The sequence below is a fragment of the Kogia breviceps genome, chromosome 6, assembly GCF_026419965.1.
Source record: "Kogia breviceps isolate mKogBre1 chromosome 6, mKogBre1 haplotype 1, whole genome shotgun sequence".
Classification (NCBI taxonomy): Eukaryota; Metazoa; Chordata; class Mammalia; order Artiodactyla; family Physeteridae; genus Kogia; species Kogia breviceps.
The window spans coordinates 96080477-96098446 of NC_081315.1; the positions used below are offsets into that span (position 1 = coordinate 96080477).

The following is a 17970-nucleotide window of genomic DNA, read 5'->3' on the forward strand; positions in this document are numbered from 1 at the left end:
TATCTGTGAGTTCAGCCTTAAAAGAGAGAAAATAAATCAGTGCATGCAGTATTTTTAACAACAGTATTTATTTAAAAAAAAAACAAACTCATGATTTTGTGGTTTTAAAAAAACTGCTTATTTTGTGCCCTCTTACGTGAGAATATAAAGCTCTCTGTGAGTATTAGTAAGAGCCACTCTATGAAATTTATTATTAATCATCTATTTTTAGGCACGAAGCTTTGCTGTATTATGTTTTAGCAGCCGAAACTGGAATTGAAGTGTCACAGACAAATTTAGCTCACATCTGTGAGGAGAGGCCAGTAAGTAAATGTATTCTTCTCAGACTAGAAGCTCTAAGGTTAAGGATAATGAATTGGGTTTTATGGAGGCAAAATTAATCACTTTGCGGAAATATTAATGAGTTAACTTTTTCTCCCCCTTCATCCCCTTAGGACCTGGCCAAGAGGTACTTGGATGTTAATTGTGTTTGGAGATACTATAATTTCTCTGTTTTTCAAATCGATGCTCCTTCATTTGGTATGTATAGGGAAATGGGTGCTAACTTGAAGCATTGGAGGCTTTTAATCTTTAGTAACAGGGAACATCTCACAGCTTTGTGTGAAGTGTAATATTTCTAAACAGTTAAGAAACAGAGTGAAAAATCTTGGCTATTAAGATCTTCCCTAAACTCTGCTCTCAATCTCAAGCAATACATTTCTCTTCCTCCACTGTCTATCGAATGCTTGGACCCACCATTTCTAAGGAATCAGCGAGAATTCAAAAGAAAAAGCTATTCGGGAGAGATTCTCTGGGCCAGCCTTTTGCCTTTTTGCCCTCAGATGGATTCCCTGTCTTCCTGGTTCTGTCCTGTGTGCTAGAGGGCTGACCCTCAGTCACTACAGTTCCCAGACTCCTCTGCCCAGTGACATCTGATTATTTTCAGCCAATGGGAGGCGCTGGCAGGAAATTGCAGGGTGGGAGGAGGTGAGAAGCACAAGTATTTCTCCCCTTCCCTCTCTGCTTTGGGCTGTGTCTCTGGCAATGGCTGCATTTCCATGGTTCCAACTCCTGCCTGGCCGTCCATCCTCTGTGGTCTCCGCTGGCCCCCAGGCCTAGGAAGGTAGAGGCTTCCGGCATTGCTAATCTCCGGGTTGCCTACCGTTCCCCATTTGCCCTTTCAACTCTTCCAACACCCTGGTAATCAGTTCCCAGTGTTAAAATCCCTTTTTTGAACTACCTGAAGAGGATTCTGTTCTTCTGATTGGACATTGAGTGATACATACACTCAAACAAAACTTTTTCCTCAGAGGAAAGATAACATATATGGCTTAAACAGAGTAAAGAAATAGGCATCAGTCATCAAACCCAGGCAGCAAAGTCTCGGTACCCCAGACAACCTTGGCTGTTGGGGCTGTGATGTTGCAGACTATGATTCTCACAAACAGACCCATTTAGGAGAGCTACCCAGCGAAGCGAGACAATGTGTCTAGAAATGGGAGTGCTCAGTGCAAAAATCTTTTTTTCCTCCCCACGTCAAGGAAGCCTAAAGATTATCCGTATCCAGATTCTGGTGGGAAAAACTCTCAGTCATGCAAATGGGCCAATCATTTAAAAGGTCGGTCTGAAATAAAACTACTTGTCCTTTTTGTCCTGCAGCGTATTTGAAAATGGGAGACCTTTACTACTATGGCCACCAAAACCAATCACAAGACCTTGAGTTGTCTGTGCAGATGTATGCCCAAGCAGCACTGGATGGAGACTCACAGGTAAACGGCAACCGAAATGAGCCCCTGGTGATGCTTCTTTGTGAGGTTGCAAAGTCACTTCTCATCCGGGTTCATGAGCCCCTCACAAAACCTCTCTGAGGAGACTAACCAGAATGGCGAAGCTTTATTGAGCACTTACTATGTTTCCCCTGCCATTCTCACAGCAATCTCATGGGAGTGGGGATAATTAGACCTATTTTATAGTAAAGAATATCAAGATGGTGACAAGGTCATAAGTTGCTCAAGGCCAAACAAGCAGGTAGTAGGTGAAGCAGCCAGAGCCTAAACCCAGGTCTCCTGGCTCCAAACCCAAGAGTCTTTCTACCAGATTCCATCAAACTAGCTCACCAGGTAAGAACTCAAGAAATTGGAAGTGGGAAGTAGTTTGCTTGCATAGCTGAGCCAATACTTTAGTGATAGGACTTTGCTCTCAGTGACCTTTTTTTGGGGGGGTGGGGGAGGCTTCTTATTTTGGAATATTAGTAGAGTTCTAGAAAAGTTGCATAGCCACAATATCATTATCCAACTAAGAAATCAGTGTTGGTTCAGTACCATTAACTACATTTCAGACTTTATTTGGATTTCACTAGTTTTTCCACTCACATTATTTTTCTGTTCCAGGATCCCACATTGCATTTAGTTGTCATATTTCTTTAGTCCTCTTCAATCTGGGACAGTTTCTGTCTTTGCTTGTCTTTCATGACTTTGATACCTTTGAAGAATACTGGTCAGATATCTTGTAGAATGTCCTCGATTTGGGTCTGTCTTCTGTTTTCTCATGAATAGCCTGAGATTATGCATTTGGGGCAAGGATAGCCCATATGTTATTTGTCCTTCTCAGTGTGTCATATGTGGCATACATAGTGTCAGTATGTCTTATTATTGGTGAGGCTGATCTCAATCACTCGGTGAAGGTGGTTTCTACTAGGTCTCTCCCATGTAAAGTTAATATTTTTCTCTTTCTAATTCATAGATATCTTGGGGAGATAATTTGTAATGATGCAAATATTTGATTTCTCCTCCAACTTCTGCCCACTGATTTCAGTATCCTTCAGTAAATCTTGTCTACAACAACCAACTGTAGTGTGCCAAGGATGATTTTCTGTTTCTCTCCTTCCTTCTACATTTGCTAATTGGACTTCTCTCGTGAGGATCTCAGGGCTGTTTCGTGATGGAAGCTGGAATAGTTGTTGCCCTCTTATGCCACAGGTTTCTTGTGTGATTTGTGATCTGATCACAAAGCAAAAGTTGGAAACTCATCCCTATCTTAGTCTGTTTTTTTAAAGGAGGTACTACTTTTACCCCACATCTTTGTGCCTTCACAGCTATTTGTATATGGCAAGTCACTCAATCACTGACTCTTTGTTTTCTCATTTGCAAACTGGGGATAATAATAACATCCACCTCATAGGTTACAAGGATTAAATGAGATGTTGGACGTAAAGCACCAAGCCCAGCACTGAGTATGCTTAATGGATATGATCTATCCTTTTATTATTATTTCTTCGGGAATGAAATAGCAGTTGGTACTAAAAGGATTTGCTGGTGAGCCAAACTCCCCTAGATGATATATGTTGTTACTCAAAATTAGGCCTGGACCTAATTTTTTTTTTTCAGTTCTGATTTATTTTTTTCACAAGACGATGTTATAAAAACATTAAAGAATAATTTTCTTGGGCTTCCCTGGTGGCACAGTGGTTGAGAATCTGCCTGCCGATGCAGGGGACACGGGTTCATGCCCCGGTCTGGGAAGATCCCACATGCCGTGGAGCGGCTGGGCCCGTGAGCCATGGCCGCTGAGCCTGTGCGTTCGGAGCCTGTGCTCCGCAACAGGAGAGGCCACAACAGTGAGAGAGGCCCGCGAACCACAAAAAAAAAAAAAAAAAAAAGAATAATATTCTTAAAATAAATTTATTTATTTTATATATTTATTTTTGACTGTGTTGGGTCTTTGTTGCTGCGCACGGGCTTTCTCTAATTGTGGCGAGCAGGGGCTTCTCTTCGTTGTGGTGTGTGGGCTTCTTATTGTGGTGGCGTCTCTTGTTGCGGAACATGGCCTCTAGGCACGCGGGCTTCAATAGTTGCAGCCCGCAGGCTCAGTAGTTGTGGCTCGCGGGTTCTAGAGCACAGGCTCAGTAGTTGTGACGCATGGGCTTAGTTGCTCCGCGGCATGTGGCATCTTCCAGGACCAGGGCTCGAACCCGTGTGCCCTGCATTGGCAGGCGGATTCTTAACCACTTTGCCACCAGGGAAGCCCAAGAATAATTTTTAAAGAGAAAACAAATCAAAGAATGCACCCACAATTCCATGTCAAGGGCTTTATTCCTTTGGGTCTTCTTTTTTTTTTTAATTCCTTCAGTCTTCATGTCCCTTTCTAGTCCCAGCCATAGGCCAGTGGGTCTCTGTAATGGTAACTAGAGCCCACGGGACACTTGAAAAATCTGCTTCTTCTCACGTATTGTAGGAATGGGTGCATTCTATTGCATGGTCTCTGTAATTATTACTCCTAGCTGCTGCCCCATATCCTGCTGAGCTGATAGACTGTAATTTATTAAGTTTTATGTTTTGATGGACATTTATTGTCTTGTTTGCTAATTTATTGATTGATTTGACACATGTTTATGTAGTCCTGCCATGTCTCAGACGCTGCTTAGTGGTGGGGACACAAGATTAAAAGATAAACAATATTTTTGCCTTCATGGGATTTATAGTCTGTTAAGGAAGACGTAAAGGTCATTTCCTATTGTGTTGCAATTATAGCAAGTGCTGCAATGAACATTCTCATACTTCCATCTTTTACCTCCATTTGAATAATCTCTTTATAATCTGAGGGATGGCACTGCTAAGTCAAACAGTCTAAATGGTTTCATGGTTACATAATAATAGTATATTGCTGATTTGCTTTCTGAAACAGTTTCCCAATTAATGTATCACCAAGTAGTGCTTAGTATAAATGGATCACTGAAATCTTGTTAGCATTGGATGTTTTCGTGACTTAATTTTGCTAATTGAATGATTATAAGTTGATCCTTCCTTATTGTTTCAAATTGTATGTATTTGAGTACTACTGGGGATGGACACTTTTACATATACCCGTCTATGATAATTTACCCTTTATATTTTCTTATGTGAATTCTCTATTCTTACTCTTTGTCTGCTTATCTATTGGAGTTTTGATATTTTTTAATTTAAATTATAATTAGTTCTTTATACATTTGCCCAGTAGATAATGAACCTTCAGCTATTACATTGCATACAAATGTTCCCCTAGTCCATTTTCCCATTTATTTTAATCTTGTTATTTTTCCATTGTTCAGAGACTTTAAAATTTTATAAAGTCATTTTCTTCTTTTCTTCTAATACCTCGAGTTTTAAGAGAACCTTTCTTTCAAAAAGTGGAGAAACAGTCTATTTTCTGCTTGTGTGTGTGTGTGAAATTTTAAGACACCTAATACTTGTATCTATTTAGAGGTTATTTAGCAGCAAGGTGGAACTTAAGATTTGAGGCTCTGAATCCTGTCTGCTTGCATTTGAGTCCCCTTTCCAGCTGTATGACCTAGGGCAAATTCCTTAGCTTCTCTGTGCCTCAGCTTCCTAGTAATAATAGTATAGAGGATAACAGAACCGATCTCAATTTGTTGTTGTGAGGATTAAGTGAATATATATATAAAACAGAACAAAGCCTCATATATAACATCACTCAGAAAATGCCAGCTGCTGTTATTTTTATCCTGATCATCACATAGCCTGCTTGTGAGACTCCTGCAATTTTACAACCTGGAGGATGGTGATTTTTATTTAGAATCAACTAAATGAAAGGAAAAGGGAGGATATAAGTCATTAAAGCATGACTATGAATTCTTTGAAGGGCAACAATTCAGTGGAATTTGTAAAGCCGTAAGAATAAGTGATGCATCATTTTTTGTTTATTTCTTGGTCTGGCCACATGCTCAGCTCATGATGGACAGTGCATCTCCTCCAGGTCCTATAATAGTTTCCATCCTCTATGAAGCACTTCAACCATCAGGCTCTTAACTGTGTTACTTTACTGGACCTGCACAGCCCAGTAAGGCAGGTCCTACCTCTGTGGGTCAAGAACAAGATCTATAATGAGCGGGAGGTGGGGAAGCGTATCAGAGTGGAGGGTCTGTATACCAAAAGGAATCAGATGAGGAGGTTTTCCTCGCTGCCCTAGGAAAGATCGGACAAACACCTGCACGTTACTGTGCGCATCAGAGGCCCTCTCCTCTTAGAATGTCAGCCCCGAGCACACCCACAGCCACATTTGTTAGAATTCTGACATACCGATGGTGACCCAGGGTATAGTCTGTAAGTGAAGGACACTGCCTCTGAGTCGATATTCTGGGTTTGCTGATGATACAAGGGCACGTTTTGCAGCGAGTTCTGTTTTGAGAGAATGAGCAGGAAAGGACAGATTCCCCCGGTTGACTGGCTTCTGAGCAGATGGGACACAGCATCCTCTGAAAGCATCCTGGTTCTCCTGCAAATAAGTTTCTCAGATGCATATATTTAGGGAAACAATTCATCAGTGAAGATGACAAAAGCATCTGGCTCTAGGGACTGACAAAAAAAAAAAAATCTAGAGGCTGTAAAAGTTTACATTCTGATGAAGGGTGTCTGTCTAGGTTTTATTATAAGGAGTGATGAATGAGTTTGGTTTGTGGCTTGTTTTCAGGGATTTTTTAACCTGGCCCTGCTAATTGAGGAAGGTGCTATAATCCCACATCATATTCTGGATTTCTTGGAAATTGACCCGACTATCCATTCTAGTAACATCTCCCTCCTCCAAGAACTGTACGAAAGGTGAGTTCAGAGCCTCTTTAATATTGTAGCAGCTGGAGGAACCCAAGTGGGTGGTGTTTGCTTCTTGGTTAAAGTTAGCCTTGGTCTTATTTTCTAATGTCAGTGGTTATAAAGGGCTCAGGATTTGTCTTTATTAAAGAACAATTAGCTGGACCCAAACTTAATTCCCTTTTCTAGTATCTGAGGATTAAGATATAGCATGTGCTTGATTTGAAGTTAAAATGCTGACTAAGTTTTTCCACGAGAGTGGAAAAAATAAGGTGTCCAATAAGATGATGCTTTTCTGCAAGATAGGGAGGCATCCCAGTGTCTGGACTTTGGACACAGACACTCAGATAAAAGTGTTACTTGGCAGCTCCTATGCTGCAAGGTCCTCCTTGACCTGTCTTTGTATGAAGGACAAGACTGACGTTTTTCTGAGATTTTTGCCAGGATCCTAGAATTTCAGCGCAGGCTCACACCCCTCAGAACTGGTTTTATTTCTTTTTTCTCTCATTTTGCATGTGCTCATTTGACCCAAAGCAGAAGGATGTGGGTTTGAGGATCTGCAAATATCGGTCATAAGTACCAAAGTTTGGCAACACTGTGCATTTTGTCTGCAGGTGCTGGAGCCACAGCAGCGAGGAGTCCTTCAGTCCCTGCTCCCTGGCCTGGCTTTACCTTAACCTCCGGCTTATCTGGGGTGCCACCCTGCACTCTGCCCTGGTAGGAACTGTCTCCCCTCAGCCCTGTCCTCTTGGTCCCTACCCTTTGTCCATCATCTGACATGTGCTTTGGATGTTTGCAGATCTACTTTCTGGGAACCGTCCTGCTGTCTGCATTGATCGCCTGGACCGTGCAGTATTGCCAGTCTGTCTCAGGTAAAGATTTATAAAAAGCCAGGGCAATATAAAAAAAATGTTGGAGGGACTTCCCTGGTGGCTTAGTGGTTAAGAATCCACCTGCCAATGCAGGGGATACGGGGTCGAGCCCTGGTCCGGGAAGATCCTACATGCTGCAGAGCAACTAAGCCCGTGTGCACCACAAGTACTGAGCCCACGTGCTGCAATTGCTGAAGCCTGTGCACCTAGAGCCCGTGCTCTGCAGCAAGAGAAGCCACTGCAATGAGAAGCCCACGCACCGCAACAAAGAGTAGCCGCTGCTCTTCCTAACTAGAGAAAACCCGCGCACAGCAATGAACACCCAATGCAGCCAAAAATAAATAGATTAATTTAAAAAAAAATCTTTTAAAAAAATATAGGGATTCTTTTTCCGTACTAGAAAAATGACACTCTTCTCCCTCCTTAGCCATTCTACTTCCTTTCGTTAGGAGGATCATTCACATGGTGGTTACCCCTAGGGCTATCTCGTAATCTCTGGCTGATGGAAGCCTCCAATTATTGTTACATTTTTCAAAGTAAGCAAGGATTTTTTAAAAGAAGATGCTTAAGAAATTGAACAAAAATGTCTTCTCCCAATTCAAAATACAGCTGCTATCAAAACTAATACCTTGTGTGTCTTAAAACCCAGTTCTGAGGCCCCTTCCAGCGTGAAGTCTTCCTATTTATCCCAGTCGAAGAATCAAATGTGTAGGATGATAAACAAGCACTTGTGATGAGTAAAAATACCCAGCCACTTAGATTCAGAGGGAGGGGACGAGAGGGACAATAGAGCCAGCAGTTAGTCTAGTGTGGATTCCACTAGTCGCTATTTCTTTTCTGAGCTAGTGTAGGGCTGTAGTTAAGGAGATAGGCACCCCAGTCCTTTCTAGCTAGGTTTAGAGTCCAGGCTTAGCTCTTCATTAGCTGTGTGACTTACGGCCAGTTATTTCACTTTCCTGATCCCCCAATTTCTCATCAATAAAATAAAGTTATAATAGTAGCTACTTCTCAGGTTCAGTGAAAAAAATACACACGACACCAAAATGACTACTGTAGTTCAGTGTTAGCTGTTGTATTTATTTGGCATATAAAACCCTCTCAATGTCATGTTTATCTTCCCTATGAGACCATAAGCTGAGTCAGAGGAAGGCCTTGGTCCCATCATTTATGATCTCACACTTAGTAGGTACTCAAATTTGCAACCATCTCTCAGGGGAGAATTCCAATTCCCAACCATCTTGGAAGCTACAGAAGGACAGTATCACTCACGAAGACCAACAGGGACATTTACAAATGGACACATTAGGGCTGTACATGGCATTTGAGCATCGGCACAGCCGATATTTGTGTAGCAGATAAAGAAAAGCAAAAGAAGTGCATTTCAGCACAGATTTCATGGTGAGACAGAAGCCACTGTTCCGAGAGGCTAATATGGAGTCATTTACCTGAGGAGGTTAACAAGGAACCATCAAAAGCCCTTCCAGGTTTGATGCCCTGTAGCACGCCGGCTGATAAGTTTTCCTTGTGCAAATTCTGTCCCATCCCTAAATTTGTTCCCAGGTATAGCGCATATATTTTGCATCTTGTCAGTGTTTTCCATTTCAAATTATCTTTGTCTTTTTTACTCTGTAGAAATATTGTTATGATTATTACAAATGCAATTCTGTTAGAGGAGCTGAAAATTGTCCTTATGATTTTATGCCAGCTGGTAGCCATGAAAATTCATGGGCTGGTGGAATGGCTTTTATCAGAAGTCATCTTTTTTACCTTTTTCCATAGCTTCATTATCAGTCCCTCCACATTCCCATCTCCCTGTCCCTCCTGCCTTTTGATATACTTTCCCCTTCCTATGTATCCTTTGCTCTTTCACTCATTTGTTTTTCATTTTTTTCAAACTCTTTCACTTGCTTCTTCCTGTACATACCTCTTCCCTTCAGTGACCATTGGAGAAGTCTGGGTAGGATCTTAAAAATAATTTAATTCTATGCCCTTCATTTTACAGATGAAGACATGGGGCTAAAGGAATGCCATGGTCTGCCCCAAATCACAAAATAGAGTCCGTGGAAGGATGTAGGGCAGCAGACTTCTGAACTTTTTCACACTTACGATGCTCCAAAACAGTGGCTACCATCTGCCGCGGGCCCACTGTCCCCTTACATAAGATGTATTTTTTACCACATTTTTTTGGTACCTTGAAATGAATGACAAGTAATCTGCCTACACACTTAGTTTTAAAAATAATGCCCTAAACAGCAATATAAAGGAGAAATTAAAAGAAAGTAACTATAATAAAATAATATGTATTTCAATAAGTAAATTCTAGCCCCGCACTTCTTAATTTCAGTGTGTACAGGAATCACACAGGGATCTGGTTAAATGCAGATTCTAAGTCAGTGGGTCTGTGGGTGGCCTCTGAGATCCTGCATTTCTCACAAGGTTTCAGGTTACATTCATGATGGTGTTCCACACACTTAGAGTCGTAAGGGCATAGAAGTTAAAAAAAAAAAAAAAGGAGTCTCCACATATTTCCAAAACGTGCCCCTACAGTGGTACCTACCAGCCCTGTTAGGACTAGTGTTGAATTAAAATATGTAGTAAATTATTTTCATTTTTCTTTTTTTTTTTGTGGTACGTGGGCCTCTCACGGTTGCGGCCTCTCTCGTTGCAGAGCACAGGCTCCGGACGCGCAGGCTCAGCGGCCATGGCTCACGGGCCCAGCCGCTCCGCGGTATATGGGATCTTCCCGGACCGGGGCACGAACCCGTGTCCCCTGCATCGGCAGGCGGATTCTCAACCACTGCCCCAACAGGGAAGCCCTATTTTTCGTATTTTTAAAGTCCTCCATATAAGTGCAGATTTGTCAATGACTTTGAAATAAGAGGGTACTCCATCAGTGATCGGACAATGGGGCAAGGGGGATGGAAGCATAGAAAAGCAGCAGAGAAGCACTGCAGGTGTCCCTCAGCGGGCAGAATTTCTACCGCAGGCGTCTCTCCGAGGAGCTGGTTCCCCTGGTCCATGAGCCACCCCGTGGGAAGGTGACGGACGTAGTAGATGTTGGCGGTAACCCTGGCCGTGGTTAAGCCGGCACAGGACCGCAGCTGACTGCCAGAGTAGAGAGGGACAGGATTTGAGAGTGTAGGAGGATTGCGCTCTAAGTTAGGGATCTCTGTCATTTTGCGACTTGCATTTTTTCCAGTCAGCTATGTTTAAAAACGAATGATTTATGGCCAAACCTTTAAATTGAGCTGTCCATCCATTTTGTGTTCAGCTCCAGCTACCTTCATTTTCCTCCTGAGTTTATAGGCTTTGTGATATATAGTCAACACTTCACCACGCTTGCCACAGTAAACTGTCCTGTGTTCAGAAGGCTAGCCGTGTGGGACAGTAGCTAACAGCACAGACTGCTAAGATGCTGGCCTGTCACTAGCTGTGTGACCTTGGGCAAGGGAGGGACCTTCTCTGTGCCTTAGTTTCCTGTTCTCTAAAACAGCAGAATTAGTAGTACACCTATGTCGTATTGTAGTTGAGAGACCCCAGTGAGAGAACACTGAGTAAAGTATTTAGAACTCAAGAAATGTTAGCCTGGTAGCTCCTAAGGAGTAATGCCCTCTAGGGCATTTTACTTGCAATTAAAGCACGCTGACACCAGGTAGCACCAACGCTTAAAGAGCTTGGTTTACCTCAGTAAGTAGCAGACACCACTACCAGAGCCTAGCATGCTTTTCTATGCTATTGGACTCTTTCTAAAACATAAAACTCTTTTTTAAAAAACAGCTAAACAAAAATACTGACTAGTCTCGCTAGTGTACCAAAACAAGTCCACAGAAAATATTACGTATGCCAAAAAATCTCTTTCATTTCCTTTGAGGGAATTGTTTTTGATTCCTAGCTTGCATACTACCAGGCAGCTCAGTCTTTCTTGAAGCTGATGCCTCCCAGGGACGTGCAAAGGTCCCTGGGTTTTTGGTAGCACTAACCACTCAGATGGTCACCAGTCTGATAGCAGAATACACATTGCCCTGGGCCTACGCCATCCTTCCAGGTCCGTCGGATTTGCAGCTTCTGGGTCACCTACAAGTCCCATTGTCTTTGCCAAAGCTGAGCACCTTAGCCTTTTTTTTTTTCTGCCAGGTCTTCCTTTCTCAGATTGCTGAAGGGCAAGGTGAGGGCTCCGCTGGGGTATACCCACAGCCAGGCTCAGCAACTTTCCCACACTCCAGAAACCTCCTTTCCCTGCCTCATTGCATCTCTAAAGCACTTTCCCTCTCCCCCTCCCTGTCAAGGATGCCAAGCATAATTGCTTTAATGGACCCAGGCTTTTGGAAAAACAAAAAATCCCAAAGTAAAGTATGTCTAGAACCATCTCCATTTCTGTCCCCCCGCCACAAGTCTCCTCTGAGACTGAAAAGGCATGGAGCCTTGACTGGCTGCCTGGCGGAAGGTAAAGGGAAGAATAGAGGGAGAAAATGTAAAAGACCGCTTCAGAGAGAGAGTCCTGCCTTCCTCGTGTTAGTGTAAACTTTATGTCTAAATAGAATACACAGTATAGAGCAAGATCTGCAAAACTCCCAGCTCTGGGCACGACGTGGTCACCTTTTAAACCAATGTCAGCCTATTCAAAACATTCATAATTTAAGCCAACTCATCCTTTTTGCCTAAGTGGTTAGCCAAGTGGTCTTTTAAAAAGAGGAAGATGATATGAACAAGATTAATTAAACCTTTTCCTACTCTTTTCCTGTCCTCTACATTTCCAGTTAATGAGGTACTAAAATTACAGTAAAATGTCACAAAGTGGTACTCATGCAAAAAGCAGCAGCCTTAAAGTCAGAGTGATTTAATGGTGAGATTTTACTTTTGTCCTATCTCATTACCCTCGCTGCCCTCCCGGTATCTTTACTCATAAGAAATGTTTAAATGACATGGATCTTATACGTGGACTGGTCCCTGCTGGATCCAGAGGCCCAAATGAAGTAGATTAGATCTTATTCATAGCATATGATTTCCAGAGTTTCCCTCCCTCACCTCCTTACCCACCCCACCCCCTTCATCTTGGTAAATATTCTATTATCTCTGGATTCACCCAATATATTCTCTCCTATTCGTCTTTCCTCTGTGCTCCCATCTGGTCAGCTGGCAAGCAGATGTTTCTCCTGCAGTGGGTCCACAACAGAGGTTGGCCAGTGTTTTCTGTAAAGGGCCAGATAATAAGCATCTGGGGTTTTGAGGCCATCTCTGTCACAACTACTCAACTTTCACTACAGTGCAAAAGCAGCCATTGACAATACGGGAAAACAAATGATATGGCTGGTCTCCAATAAAACGTTAGCGTGGACAGGAAGGTTTGAATCTCATCTGTTTCTCACATGTCACGAAATAGTACTCTTCTCTTGATTTTTATTCAACCATTTCAAAAGCAAAAACCATGCTTAGATTGCAAGCCATATAGAAGCAGGCAGCGAGCCACCTGAGGCCCATGGGCTGCAGTCTGCCAGCTTAGGGCCAGCTCTTTATTATTCTCACTAATGTACAGAAAATGGTCCCTCAAGCAGCAAAGAATCCCCAAATCGCTTTTGACTCAGGAATAGACCCTCTAATTTTTTAAGCAGCACACTGATTTTCCTCATTACCTTGATTCTAATCCGGTAATCAAATTAGGACAGATTTCAGGTGATCGGAGACAAAGAGGCCACTTTAAAATTATGACGGGGGTTTCCCTGGTTGCGCAGTGGTTGAGAGTCCGCCTGCAGATGCAAGGGACGCGGGTTCGTCTCCCGGTCCGGGAGGATCTCACACGCCGCGGAGCGGCTGGGCCCGTGAGCCATGGCCGGTGAGCCTGCGCGTCCGGACTCCACAACGGGAGAGGCCACAACAGTGAGAGGCCCGCGTACCGCAAAAAAAAAAAAAATTATGACGGGCTGTTGGGGGGTTTGTCCAGTGATTGCAAACTGCTGCTGGAAATGGGAGTTCTCACGTGGATAATAACAAACTTACTGCCGAAACATCGAGCGTTTTTGTTATGCTCTGACAAGAAGATTTCAGTGGTGGAGATGCTAATTATGCATTCCTTCTACATTTACACAGTGGCACTTTTTTTGTTTTAATCAGAAAACTGATTGCTGATTTCTATTGTTACCATGGTGATTTAAACATTTCCCAGAGCTTGAAAAGGAAAACTACGTGCCTTAGTACTTCATTAACTTCCTCAGAGAATCATCAGAAAGATACCTCTTAGGGCCCAAGAAGTCTTGGACACCATTTAATCCAGGCCCCTCAATTCACAGATGAGGAAGCCAAAGCCTATGAGATTCAAGCATTTTAGGACTGAAATGTCTGCCATTCTGTATCTACCCCAAAGTCACCTATTAGTGGTAGATAAATGAGACTTGCCCAGAACAGGTCTCCTGACTCCAGCAAATGGTCTTTGTACCGCATCACTGGGTCTCATGGTCCCTGCCGTGGTTAGATCACCTGCCAGAGTGATGGCTTTGACCTAGAAGCGTCACATCATTATGCAACACCTGGGTCCCCTCCCCACCGCTACCACTATCCTGTTCTTTCAGAACAGTCTCTGGATTCACAAGGTTTTCTGTAGCTGTTGGAAGGGGTTCCTTGGAGAATTCCTTTATGTATTCAAATAGGTCAGAGGCTTTGGAACCCATTCCAGAATTTCCTAGTAGAGCCTCTTGCAGGTGGAAATCTTGAAGAACTTATCTAGAAGTCAGATGGTCAACAAGTGATGGCATCTTCTATAAGTCGATACATTTCAGGATGGACATTTGGGAACCTTTAAAAATGGTCCCACCTACTGAAAATTGTACGAGACTCAAAGACTGCTGAGCTTAAGAGCACTGCTTAAAGGCAAACTAGCAGTTGTTTGCACAAACCATGGCCACTGTGCTAGCTGTATGTCACACACCCCTGCAAACTGGTACTGCCATTTTACAGATAGAGAAACTGAAGCTCAGAGAGGTTCAGTAACTTGCTCAAGATCACTCAGCTGGTAACTGTAAGGACCATGTGACTCTGGGCTTTCTGGCTTCAAAGTTTTGGCTACTTTCATAGGCTACTGGGGTCTAAAATTGGACTATAAGCATCCCAGAAACAAACGCCCCGACTTTTTCATCAGTCCTGCAAGCAAGGCCTCGGAAATTGATAAATGAACACATTTCCATGGTAAACCAGGTCACTAGTAGTAAGAGCTAACCTCTGTTGAGTTACCTAGGTGACCCAGACACTGTTCTAAGAACCATATATATGTTAACTCATCTAATCCTTATAAGAGCAAAATAAGGTACAGATATTCTTATTTTCTCCATTGTTTAGAGGCAGAGGAGAGTAGGTAAATTGTCCAAGGTCACATAATTGATAAAGGGGAGAGCATCTGGGTCCCAGAGCCCACAAACTTATGGACAGGATACTTCGCGGCCTTAGTACATAAAGCAGGTGTGTGGGCCTCAGCACTAGTGATATTTGGAGCTGGACCATTCTTTGTTCAGGAGGGGGGCTGGCCCAGGCATTTTAGGATGCTTAGCACTATCCCTGGCTTCTACCCACTAAATGCCAGTAGCACCCCATCCTCCAGCTGTGACAACCAAAAATGTCTGCCGACATTGCCAGCTGTCCCCTGGGAGTCAAAATTATCCCCACTTGAAAACTATTGACATAAGGATAAAACTTTATAAGCTTCCCTAACCTTTATGGTGGTTCAACCTCCTTACTAAAGGTAGGCTGAAAAACAATTAAACCTAGTAATTATGTTTTCCAAAATGTATACACATTTACTTAAATAATTCAATTTAAATCAAATTTGGCATATCATCCAAATGGAATCAGAATGTGAATAAAGCCAACACTCTTTCTGATTGATTGGTGTAATCCAGAGCTTGCATTGCATCAACACTAGGTGAAAAAAAAGAGATATGACCATAGGAAACATAGACGAGGAGCTCCTTCTTCTTCCCTTCCTTCCTTCCTCCCTCCCTTCCTCTCCCCTGCTTTTCTTTTCTTTCTTTCTTTCTTAATATTTACACACCCCTGTAAAGTCACAGAATAAATGCAGGACTTAGAATTCCACAGATCTTTGCACATCTATTTCAACGTGCCACATTATAGGAGGGGACACCAAAGTCCAAAGAACCTAGATAATGGGTCCAAAGTTGCTCATCCAGTCAGTGCCAGGACCACTAGTCTAGAAGCATCTCTCCTGGCTTGCAAGGGTCTAGGTGTGGTTGTGTGTCCTGCACGTAGTTCTGAATATTCAGCACTTGTTGTGCATGTGTCTCTGCAGCCAGCGGTTCCCATGCGACACCAGCCCGGGCCCCCCCAGACCCTACTGCCCCCACTACAAGTCCAGCTGTGACTCCATCTGCAGATGCCTCTGCTCAGGACCAGCCCACCGTCACCAATAACCCGGAGCCACGGGGGTGAACTGTGCACTCCATGTCTCTCCAGATGAGAGAGAATCCTTTCAACAGCTGGTATTGGATAGCTGGGGCTGGGGCATTATACACCTTAAATGTCTTGTCAACTGGATGTGAATTTTGCACTTGGTGTCTTTTTTTTTTTTTTTAATCAAAGAAATATCCAGAGCAGACAGTGGTTATACCAAAGGTTATCAAACAAATACAAGGAGCATCCTGATCACAGGGAGGTTAAGTGGGTCATTGCGGATGTCCATTTCCAATGACTGTGTGAATGGGGGAGTCAGAGTGTGCCTTGTGGCGTATCCGAATCCTTATACACTGAGATGTATTTTAAGAATCTTAGCCCCTTGTTGATTCCCTTTTATTAAAAAACAGAAAATGGTGACTTCTCTACCAGTTAGATAATATTTGGTGTGTGTGTTTGCCACTGCCCTACCCCTCGCAGTCCCATGGGCAGATTTCCATGTGACATCCAAGACCCAGCAATTCTAAGGCACCTTGAAGTAAATGGGTTAAGGCTGGAAATACAGGGAAGGCGATGGCTTTGTAAATTGGGTTTACATTTTTCTCCTTGAATTTTTCTAGGGCTGTAGTGCTTCCGAATCATTTAATGACACTGTTGGATATCATTTACCATTCAATTGCAATCCATAAAATAACATTTAGAAAATTCTTAGTGTTTAAGTCTAGTCTTTTCCATGAATTACCCATTAGAATAGACTGGCAGCGGTGAAGTACGCAGGAAACAAGCCTCTAACTCATAGTCTCATTCTCCACCCTTTTTTCCTGCCTGCGGCTGCATAGAGGTGTGTGTGTGTGGGTGTGGGTGTGGGTGTGGGTGTGTGGGTGTGGGTCGGGGGTGGGGGACGGGTAGAGAGGGAGGAAGAGGAAGAGCAGACTGTCTACACTGTACGCTGCTAAGGTAAATAAATTGCAATACTGTGGGTCTAAACTCTTTGCACTACTTTATTTACAGTAGCAAATAAAAATTATTTTTATACCATTGTCTCCTGGGAAGTGTCTTTATTTCCTTTTTCATAGTTACTGTTTCCTTTTTCAAGGTTACTGTTGTCATCACACAAAGTCCTAAGGTCCCTGCATTCTCCTCAAGGAGGCAAAAAAAGTCCCCTCATCTGAGGGATTAATTCTGGTAACCATTAACGTTTCTGGATAGAGAGGTGGCAGGAGGCCTCTCTCCAGGAAACCCGAGCTCAGGGTCTGGCCCCTGAAATGTTTGCACAGTACCAGCCATCGTTTCATGGTTCTGGCTGCTGTAAGGCTGGATTTCTATCCGTTCTGGGTTAAGTCTGCGGCCCATCCTCTTTCTCCTCTGTATGCTGTGTGTACTGCTCTTGTTTTAGGAAAGGTTGTCCTTCCTGCTTGCAGAAGAGCCAGACTTTGGAGTCGGACAGCCCCGGATTCAAATTCTGGTTTGGTAGCGTACTAGCTCAGTAATCTTGGGTGAATGATTAACCCCTCTGAGTCTTGGATTACCGTTTTACAAAGTAGGGGCCATAAAATCCAACTCTTGGGCTTTTTTTGAGGCTTAAGAGGATAACATATGTAAAACTCACAGGACAGTGCCCTGAACGTGGTTGGCTGTTATCGTTATTAGAAAGAGAAGTCTGAGGGGCCAGATCAAGTGCTTTTTGGTCTGCCTAGATCCTCTTCGTGGCAAACACACCCATTCCCCAGCTGCTGGGAGCAGAGGCTGCTGAAGGTTCACAGCTGCACCCCTCAGTGGGAACTGCCATCAGCAGGAGGGGTCTGCCCGAGGTTAAATCCTAGCCAGAGCAGCTCAGTGCTTGCTGATGTCAGGAGGCTTTTTCCATCTCAGCACTATTGACATTCAGGGCCAGGTGGCTGTTTGTTGGTGACGGGCTGGGGGTCGTGGGCGCTGTCTTGGGAATTAGGATGTATGGCAGCAGCATCACTGGTCTCTACCCACTAGATGCCAGTAGCCCATGCACCCACTCCCCCAGTGTACGTGCACACACCCAATCCCCTGGTGTGATAGCCAAAAATGTCTCCAGACATTACCCAGGGTTCTTTGGGGGGCAAAATAACCACCCCTCCTTCACCTTGACAATGACTGATGTCGGAAAACAAAGG

The 17970-nt window shown here is 43.4% G+C and overlaps 1 protein-coding gene across 1 annotated transcript in view; it reads left to right on the top strand.

The window, feature by feature from the left end:
• Nucleotides 1-15973, top strand: part of LOC131758429 (protein sel-1 homolog 3-like) — a 106623-nt gene extending 90650 nt beyond the window's left edge. The window contains exons 18-24 of the mRNA XM_059066507.2: nt 212-302; nt 435-519; nt 1639-1748; nt 6445-6572; nt 7175-7277; nt 7360-7432; nt 15723-15973. Of these exons, the coding sequence (XP_058922490.1) occupies nt 212-302; nt 435-519; nt 1639-1748; nt 6445-6572; nt 7175-7277; nt 7360-7432; nt 15723-15862 (730 nt within the window). The 3' untranslated portion in view covers nt 15863-15973. The remainder of the gene's footprint in view (nt 1-211; nt 303-434; nt 520-1638; nt 1749-6444; nt 6573-7174; nt 7278-7359; nt 7433-15722) is intronic.
• The last annotated feature ends 1997 nt before the right edge of the window (nt 15974-17970 follow it).